Source organism: Mustela nigripes, chromosome 3, assembly GCF_022355385.1.
Source record: "Mustela nigripes isolate SB6536 chromosome 3, MUSNIG.SB6536, whole genome shotgun sequence".
Lineage (NCBI taxonomy): Eukaryota > Metazoa > Chordata > Mammalia > Carnivora > Mustelidae > Mustela > Mustela nigripes.
The window spans coordinates 152043623-152053425 of NC_081559.1; the positions used below are offsets into that span (position 1 = coordinate 152043623).

At 34.8% G+C, this 9803-nt stretch overlaps 1 protein-coding gene across 1 annotated transcript in view; it reads left to right on the forward strand.

Annotated features, from left to right (window-relative positions):
* The window catches only part of RIPK2 (receptor interacting serine/threonine kinase 2), a 30131-nt gene extending 27499 nt beyond the window's left edge, over positions 1–2632 (forward strand). Inside the window, exons 10-11 of the mRNA XM_059394827.1 lie at positions 1283–1438; positions 2012–2632. Of these exons, the coding sequence (XP_059250810.1) occupies positions 1283–1438; positions 2012–2349 (494 nt within the window). The 3' untranslated portion in view covers positions 2350–2632. The remainder of the gene's footprint in view (positions 1–1282; positions 1439–2011) is intronic.
* The last annotated feature ends 7171 nt before the right edge of the window (positions 2633–9803 follow it).

The window sequence follows — 9803 nt, forward strand, 5'->3', positions numbered from 1 at the left end:
GTAATACACTTGGAAAAGTAACATTTTTTACAAAGCATTTCACAACAACCTTGTGAGGGAGATATTCCTCATTTTACAGATTTTTAAGATCAAGACTTCCTGGATCACATAGTTAGTAGCTGTCAAACCCAAGACTCGAAGCCAGGTCTTTTGATAAATATTTTCATGTCACTCCACTACACCATGTTGTCATCATGAAGAAATTGTTTCTGACTGAAGGTTGGACCTATAGTTATAAAGATGGGCATTCCAGGCAAAAGGAACAACATAGAGGCACAGAAGCAAGAAAACACAGAGAACAGTGAGTAGTTGGGTTTAGCTGGTAAAGAGGATGAATGAGAGAAGATAAAAGGTCAATACCATCACAAATTCTAACACTTGGCTGAGCTATTCGGGCTGCTCACTTGTGTAGGGAGCAACTGTTGCAAATTATTTGAGCAAGGGTGTGACATGATAAAAATTTTTTGCTTTAGGAAGATTCATCCTGGCTAGAATATGTAGACTATTTTGGAAGGAAAAGGAGAATGGAGGTGGGAAAACCAATGAGTAGACTCTTAGTCTGTTCCTATAATATACATGAGAGGCTATGAGACCTGATCCTGAGTACAAGAAGGGAGAAATGATGAGAGAGATGTAATGGAGGACACGCTGAAGGAATGTATAGCATTCTACCTGGAGGAAGAAAGAGGGAAAAAAGGAGCTAAACAAATTGTCAAGCTTGGTGACTGGGAGAACATTGGCGCTGTTAATAGAAATAGTTGAAATAGGTTTTAGAGTTAGGTGAATAATTGCATTTTTAATTTTTTTTTTTTCAAATTTGAGGTGCTTAGCACTGTTGAAAATGTAAGACTAAGCTCAATGAAGACAGGAAGTTTAATTACATAGATTTGGGAAGAGAGGTGACAGTTGAGGCCCTGAGATTGAATAGGATTACCAATGAAGAGTGTAGAAAGACACATCATAAATAGATTTAGAAGACACATTTAAAGTACAGAAGGAGGAAGAAGACACAGAAGAAATACAGGATTATGTGAAGAAGTAAAATTTCACAATTTATAATATACATAAAACAGACAAGCACAGACAGAAGTATGGTAAAAACGTTCATTGTAATGCATTTTTATTCTAAAATATATTGTGGAATTAGATTTATGAACCAGCTTTAATAACAATGAAAATTTAAAGACAATACTGTCCTCTGTGTGGTCCAGATATTGATATTTTAGCTAATAGGAATAGCTAAGGACTGTTCTACCCCTAATGAAGATACTGTGTTTTATAGGAAAAACACAAGACTTTTCTACACTGTGTCACTATCCAGTAAATCACAGTTGCAATAGTAACATTTCTGCAGTTCAGAAGAGGACATTTTGTGATCACAAGACCACCCCAGGCTCTTCAGCAGTGATAACTCCACTCTCAGCTGAGGGAAATTCAGGTAAATACTTAATACTTTGTAAATGATGCTGTTTATCTTGCAACTATATGTTCAGTAGATTTGCCATGCAATAAGTTTTGTTTTTATTTCTTCAACATGATAAATATATACCTTCTTAAGAAGGAAAGCACTTCCAGTCCTAGGAGAGTTGAGGGCTGACATGCGATAAAAGGTCCACATGGTATTCCATCAACATCTATCTAGGGAGGGAATGTTAAAAGGAGGTATGACTTAATATTTTACTAAAGGTGAAGTTATGTTTATTTAAAAATTATGCAAGTATCCTTTATATTAAAAAATATATATTTATAACATAGATTGGGTTTTGCCCCTGTGGATTTATTGCATATAAAAGGGATTTTTCTGGGAAGGAAACTGAAGGAAAAAGAAGAGATAACCCAAATATCTGAATGTTTCCTGAATATTAACAGCATCTCCAAAATACTTGCATTCCATATTGCACAATCATAGAAAATTAAGGTTTTTATTCCTTATTATTTCTTTGTTCATCCAATTTTACTCATAGCTATATATCTGTCCTCAACTGATTTGTCATGCCTTGCTCTTCTGCAGAGCGATTACAGCCTGGCATAGCCCAACAGTGGATCCAGAGTAAAAGGGAAGACATTGTGAGCCAAATGACAGAAGCCTGCCTTAACCAGTCACTAGACGCTCTTCTGTCCAGGGACTTGCTCATGAAGGAGGACTATGAACTCATTAGTACCAAACCTACAAGGACTTCAAAAGTCAGACAGTTACTGGACACCACTGACATCCAAGGAGAAGAATTTGCCAAAGTTATAGTACAAAAGTTGAAAGATAACAAGCAAATGGGTCTTCAACCTTACCCGGAAATACTTGTGGTTTCTCGATCACAATCTTTATATTTATTTCAAAATAAAAGCTCATAAGTGACTCTTTTTCAAGAAGAAAAATCATTCTATTAAAGGGTATTTTTTATTTCTGTTGCCTTTATCATATTGTTTTTATAAAATCTACATGAGTATTAGAAGTTTTAATGAAGTTTCTTCTTCAGGTAAATATTACTCTTCTTCCATGACATTATAGTATTTTTTTTTTAATTAATATATTGGAAAGTCTGCATTTTGCTACAAGAGTTCAATTGTTTATCTCTGGTTAATTGATATTATTTTTTAACTGTTGTAATAATTATATTCTTGTATATAACAATGACTTAAGGTGTCATGCATTTCTCATGGAAGCCATTTTCATATTCACTTTCTTATGAGTTATTTATTACTTGTCTAAGATGCAGTTGGGCTTTTGGAATGTAGCCTTTATATTTAAATTAGAGCTAGTACAGCATTTCTAACCTATACTGCTAGTTCAGATCCTCTCCAAAAGGTTGTTCATTAAACTTTATTATCCAGATTACATTTTTAAATCTTATTCACTGAATTCTTCTTTAAAAAAAATGTTTTGAGAGTAAAATGATGCAAAGTATATGAAGAAAAAATTAATCTTTCAATATATGTTTCTACCTCATTTCTTACCTCAACTTAGCAACCACAGTAACCAAAAGTTAACAGCACAATGTTTATCTTTCTATATCCTTCTTCCTACTCATATGTATACACTCATGTGGGAGAAGGTCTTTCATTAATATTATTATAATACATCATACTACAACCTAATTTTTGCACTCAGTATTACATCATGTGCAGCCTTCCAGATCATGTATAAATCTAACTCACTCTTTTTAATTGCCGCATAATATCAAGGCTGCTTTTTTAATTTTTTTAATTTGTTCACCAAGTTTAGCCAAAGCAAAATAGCATGAGTTATTTTTTGCTTAACAGCTTATGTCACTAAATGAAAACTTACAAGGCATAATTCCTCTTCTGAAAATGTTTATTAGTAATGTCAGCAGTAAGTGTGATGCAGGATAAATTCTAAACAAACTTTCAAGAAGCACCAGATGCATAGTATGAAAAAAGGAGATTGGAGCAATTAAATATTTTATTAAAATTATAAAATAAGTATTTTAATCTTCACTTGGAGCTTGACAGTAACCTTTGGAACCTCATTACCATGTCTCTGAGAAATAATGGAAATTAGTAGGGAAAAATGGAAACCAATTAAATATATGAGTTATCTATTATATCTCTTATTTTTAAAGTGTTAGAATAAAGATTTAATTTGGGAAATAAGTTGAGAAGTTGGGTTTGTTTTTAGGTAGTACCTAGACACAGCACTAAGTAACATTTAAGTCAAATACTCAGGAAGTTCTTTTCAGTTCTTCCTTGAACCTTCTAATTAAGTAAAGGAGAATGTCACAGTTGTGCTGTCATCTTTTAATCCTTCTTATTAAGAAAAAGAATAGGCTTCAGAACTTCAGAAACAATATTTAGCAAGAATTTTTTTGTTTTTTAAATTGCATTTTATTTGAAAATAGCCTACATATGACAAGTGGCACTAATCTTATATTTATAATGTTTTATTTTATAATATTCAAATAAAAAGACAATCAGAAATACTAAATTGTAATATAGGTAGTACATGAGTGTGACAGCAATCATAGAAGTAGTAGAAGGATGACATTAAGATTGTCACTCAAGGAAGAAACCTAATAACCTATAGTTATTGGGGTTTTTTTAACTAGATAGTACTGGATAATCTGAAAATGGCGTTCTTTGCAGTGTTGTTGTTTTTTTTTTTTTTTAATTCAACAAAGTTTAATTCATAGGAATTTACAGGGTTCAAAATAAACACAAAAAAAACAGTCATGTTTCTGTATACCAGCAGTGGACAATCTGAAAAGGAAATTAACACAATGGTTTAATTTACAGTAGGATCCAAAAGAATGAAATACATAGAATCTTACCCATAAGTGTAGGCCAGAGAGCAGCTGCATTAGCATCACCTGGAGCTTGTGAGAAATGCAGATTCATGGTCCCTATCGCAAACCTGAATCAAAGGGAGTAAGGTTCAGAAATCTGTTTTAACAAACCATCCAGGCCATTATATATGCTAAAGTTTGAGACTCTTTGTGTTAAAAAATGCAATAGAATTATGCATAAAATAATTTCCCTCTAGGTTCACACTGTTTTCCTTATGTCCATTTGCTACATTTGTCTTCAGGATGTATAGTTCAGAATTGAGGTTTGATTAGGAAATTTAACTTTTCTTTCTTTTGTACTTACTTGAGTTTCCAAAACAATTATGAACATGTTTTACAATTTGGAAAGATTATTTAGGCATGATAATCAGGATCAGTAGATTGAATCTACCACTCAGCATTTTAAAGAAGTACTTAAGAAAGGGACAAACACTCGAATTATTACAGCAGAAGAGCAGAGCTGATGTGGGACAAGACAAAAAGTAAGACTAAATTTGCTGAAAGTTACACTGAAGAAATAGGCATCACTATGAAAGACTGGGGAGTTGACAGTGGCAGTATCCAGCAGTAGGAGCTGGTTTTTATCTTTTTCATCTGTCATTAATCCTCCGCTCACCCTCCCCTACCCTAAATACTTAATTTCCTAATTTGTGAAGAAAAATTATGATCAATTAAAGTAACAGGAGAATCAGTAATCTTTCGCGTTAAGCCATCCTCACAAACATGTCATTGGTTTTAGAAATGTTTCTTCTCTATAGTCTCAATTCCATTTCTCAGAGCCCAGTTACCAATCTCCTCTTTTCTACTCCTTCCCTAGACCCTTTTTATTTTTCCCCAATTGCAAACACCCAGATTTCTTTTAAAAACAAAAATTCCTTTGCTTGACTTGTCTGTCCCTTCTTATCCTTTTCCTCAAAAATTGTGCTGCCTTTACTCTTGTTACCAATTTCATTCTTAATCTTTTAAAAATTTTAAAGGGACAATTGTGTGACTCAGTCAGTTAAGCATCCGACTCTTGATTTCTTCTCAGGTCATGACCTCATGATCTTGGAATTGAATTGAGCTCTTCATCAAGCTTGGTGGGGAGTCTACTTGAGGAATCTCTCTTTCCCTCTCCCTCTGCCCCCACCCTCCCTAAAATAAATAAGTAAATTTTTAGATACAGAAAGCACAATCAGGGGAGAAGCAGAGGGAGAAAGTGCCCAAGCAGACTCTCTGCCAAGCTCAGAGTCTAATGCAGGGCTCGATTCCAGGACCCTGATATCATCACCTGGGCCAAAATCAAGATTTGGTTGCTTAACCAACTGAACCACCCAGGTGTCCCTAATCTTTAAAATGTTTTTTAAGGTTTTATTTTTATTTTTGCAAGAGAGAAAGAGAGCATGTGTGCACATGAGCTGGGGAGAGGGACAGACTGCCCACGGAGCAGGGAGCCGCATGCAAGACCATCCCAGGACTCTGGGATCGCGACCTGAGCCGAAGGCAGACACTCAACCAACGGAACCACCCAGGCAACCCCCCTTTTAAAATTTGATGTCACAGAATTAATGAATCTCTGATCTCTAAGTTGCAAGGAGTAATTATGCATGGTTATGCCTCAAACTCCTTAAAGACATTAGATAGACAAGTATCTCATGATCAAAAACTTCTCTTGATATTAGAGGAGCCTCTTACCTATTCAGGCAGTGTTCTTCATGTCTAGACAATTCTGCCAGGTTTTCCTACGTTGCTTTAAAAATCTATTTCCCTATTGTATGTATCTATTGGTCCTTGTTCCAAACATTGGGATAGTCTGTAAAGTACATCTATTCCCTCCCTCACAAGACAACTCTCCTATTCCTGATGGCATTTTTTTTCTTTTTTTTTTTTTTTTTACTTTGAAATAATCCCTTCTTCCCTCAATTGCTATTTATAGGTATGGTCTGTATTTCTTTCAAAGTATGGTACCCATAACTGCATGTTATACTTCTAATCCATTTAGGTCTTATCAGCACAATTGGGATACTTCCTCCCTTGTAAGTAATATATTAAAGGCCTATTTTTTTAACAATTACATGACATTACGTAGTTGTTATTTAACTAAAGTGAGCTAAAAATCCTCTCTCTTGTTAACTCTGCTGTTTTGCCTTATCTCTCCTTTTTTATACTTGAAGCTGAGTTGGGTTTTTGGTCCATATATAACACTACTCCTTTATCCCTATTAATTTTTTGAAATTCATTCTAGTTCCAACCACTCAGTATAGTTTTGATTGCTAAATCTGGAATTTCCCAGCTTGTCGTCCACAAACTTGACAAAGTTTCTTTTTGTAATTTCATCCAAGTTACTAATTAAAAATGTTGAATGGTACGGGGCAAGGAAAAGTCTACAGAATGCAACAGGCTTCCTCCCTTCAACTTGACAAAGCTCAGCTAATCATCACTATTTATATAGAACCATGCCCCTAGTCACTGATGAATATAGTTGAAATATTTTTAAAGTGTTATACAATATTGCAAAAGACTATGTAATCTATAAGTTGCACCAAATAATTTCTATTTCCAGGTCAATTTTTAAAGCATTGACTTATTTTTTCATCTAAAATGTGTGTTTCAATGTAAGCACAGTTTTGGGGGGGGATTTGGGAGATGAGTACATTAAAATATTAAAAAGGAACATGTCCCCTGTCCTTAAGTAGAAATAATATGGTATTGCTCAGGATCTGCTTATGAAGTCTAGATGCAAGACACTGTGTCCACCAAAATGTCATGATTTAAGGATACCAACTGTATAAAGAATCCCCAAATTCAACATCTGAAGACAAAAACTAAGAAAATTAAAGATTAAACAGAAAACAACTTTAAAATAAGCATAAGTAATCTCTTAGAGAGATTTGAGTGGATAAATCTTTAAAATTCTAAGTTGCTATGAAATAGAAACAAAAATGTGGACAAAATTCAAACTATGATCCTCAAAAATAGTAACGCAGAAGCTGTTTATTCATTTTATTTCCAATATTTATTTATTTATTTGAGAGAAAGAGCATGTATACATGAGCTAGCAGGGGATGGAGGGGTGAGGGGGAGAGGGAGAAGCAGATTTCCCACTGAGCAGAGAGCTGGGTACAGGGCTCTATTCCAGGACCCTAGGTCATGACCTGAGCTGAAGGCAGATGCTTAACTGACAGGGCCACGCAAGCGCCCCCAAAAACTGCCCATTCTTAAAAATGGCCGTATTTCTCACTCTACTACTGACCTAGGGAGTTTGTTATGGTAGGTATTCCAAAGCTTCAACATCCAGACTCTATGCTTAATAGCTTTATGAGGATATTTGGAGACCCTGAACAAATGGAGAAGTACCAACAAAATAGTGCAAGTGCTTTTCATTTCCAGTTTGAAGTCTCTTCCCTTCATTAAAAATACAAAGAAGAAAAAAGTAATTGGTTCTTTATTGATTTATGTGGTTAAGTGAGATTATGACTTAAATGACCAGATACTGTGCTTGTTCAAAAAGGACATAAAGAGACTGGATGGAATGTGATTTACTTTCTGAGCTTTTACCAATGAGAAATTAAGTTTCAAACCTGGGGACCTTACATTCTTATATAATTTATTAAGATAAAATCTTGCTCTGGATTGTTCTGTTGTACCACAGGGAGAAACTACTTTGCATAGGCTGTCAAACTTTTAATATTTTTCTCTTTACTTTTTTTTTTTTTTTTTTTTTGGTGAGAAAATTTAAGTTCTAGCCTCTTAGCATATTTCAGTCAAACAATATAGTCATGCCAGTTATAATCACCATGTTTAACATTAGATCCTCAGACCTTACTCATGTTATAGCTGGAAGTTTGTACCCTCTTGCCAGCATTTTCCTATTTCTCCTACTCCGCAGCCCCTGGCAACAACTTTTCTACTCTCTTTCTGTGAGTGTAACTTATTTTTTCTTTTTTTGCTTCCACACGTAAGTAATATTTTGCAGCATTTGTCTTTCTCTATCTGGTTTATTTAACTTAGCATACCCTCAAAATCCATCCATATTGTTGCAAATGGCAGGATTTCCTTCTTTTTCATGGCTGAGTAATACTCCTGGTGTGTGTGTGTGTGTGTGTGTGTGTGTGTGTGTGTGTGTGTGAGAGAGACATCTTTTTTATCCACTCATCCCTTGAGGGACATTTTTTTCTATATCTTGGCTATTGTAGATAAAATATTTCTTTTAAAAAAGAATAAAAATGATGTCATTTTCTGTACAATTTCTTTACTGTTACTTATTACTTGTTACTGCTGTGATTTGCTTCCCATTAACCTGATGTTTGATGAGTTCTCAGTGATTCATATGTCATGTCTGGTCTGGACAAAATCATTTTAGAGGCTAATAAATAGAGACTGTTTTCAGAGACTCAGAGAAAAACTTTTGTATGTTTCCTTCTAGGCAAACTCAGGTTTTGGCATAATTGTTCTTCAGTTTGGTGACACGTATACAAAAAATGTTTCCTTAAATATTCTTTAAACTTCAGAAATAATTAAATATTTAGTATGTTAGAATGGAATGGAATAATGCATTATAGAATGCATAATAGAATGGAAAATGCAATACTGATGGGTAAATTGTAGTGGACAAAGTATTTCTTAAGGAGAAATTTCCTCTTAGTAGCCATAAAAAGCCCTTTAATCTCTACCAAAAGCCCCAATCTACTTTTGAGATTATAAAAGGTTTTCACTGGAAAACATTGCAGAAATTCCCAGTGGGCTAACAGAGAAAGAAAAGATTTAAAAGTAGCAGCTAAGCTGACACCCTGGGCCATTCTGCTAAGGTAGGAAAAAAAAAAAAAGCACAATTGCCTCGGACAGCATCATCCACAGTAGTGGAATTCTTGACTTCTTGCTGATGTATCCTCTCCCTGACAAGGAATGTAACAATGAAATTTACTATTCATTCATTCTCAAAATCACTAGTGAATACTGATCATGTGTCAGGTAGTGGAGATGCAATGAAAAAAGTAAAAAGCCTGTCCTCAAGGGATTTTTATATTCCAGTGGGAGAGGAAGACAATAAACAAACAAGAATTGGACAAATTTATGTAAGTGAATATCAAATAACAGTGTTGTAAAAAAAGCAAAAAATAGTGGGTTTCAGAGGGATTAGAGGAGAAGGACCCACTTTAGATTTTTAAAAAAAAAATGATTAGCATACTTTTTTAAAAAGCTAGGTCTGAGGATTTCCCCCAATGAAGAGGGTGAGCCTGCCAGGTGAAGATTAGGAGGATGAGTGAGACCAATGCTACTGGTGACTAAGGACAAGGGAGCTGTGAGCTGAAGCCACAGTAGTAAGAAGAGGCCAGAATTACATAGGACTTTAGGGAAGAGTTTGAATGTCACGATAGTGTAAGGGAAGCCAGTGGATACATTCAAGCAGAGAAATGGTACGATGTCCTATAGTTTATATGTTTGAAGATTACTTAGGTTGACAGCAGAGGGGCTAGAACAGCAAGAGCTCTTTGAGAGACTGTTCTATAAGATGATGCCTGGATG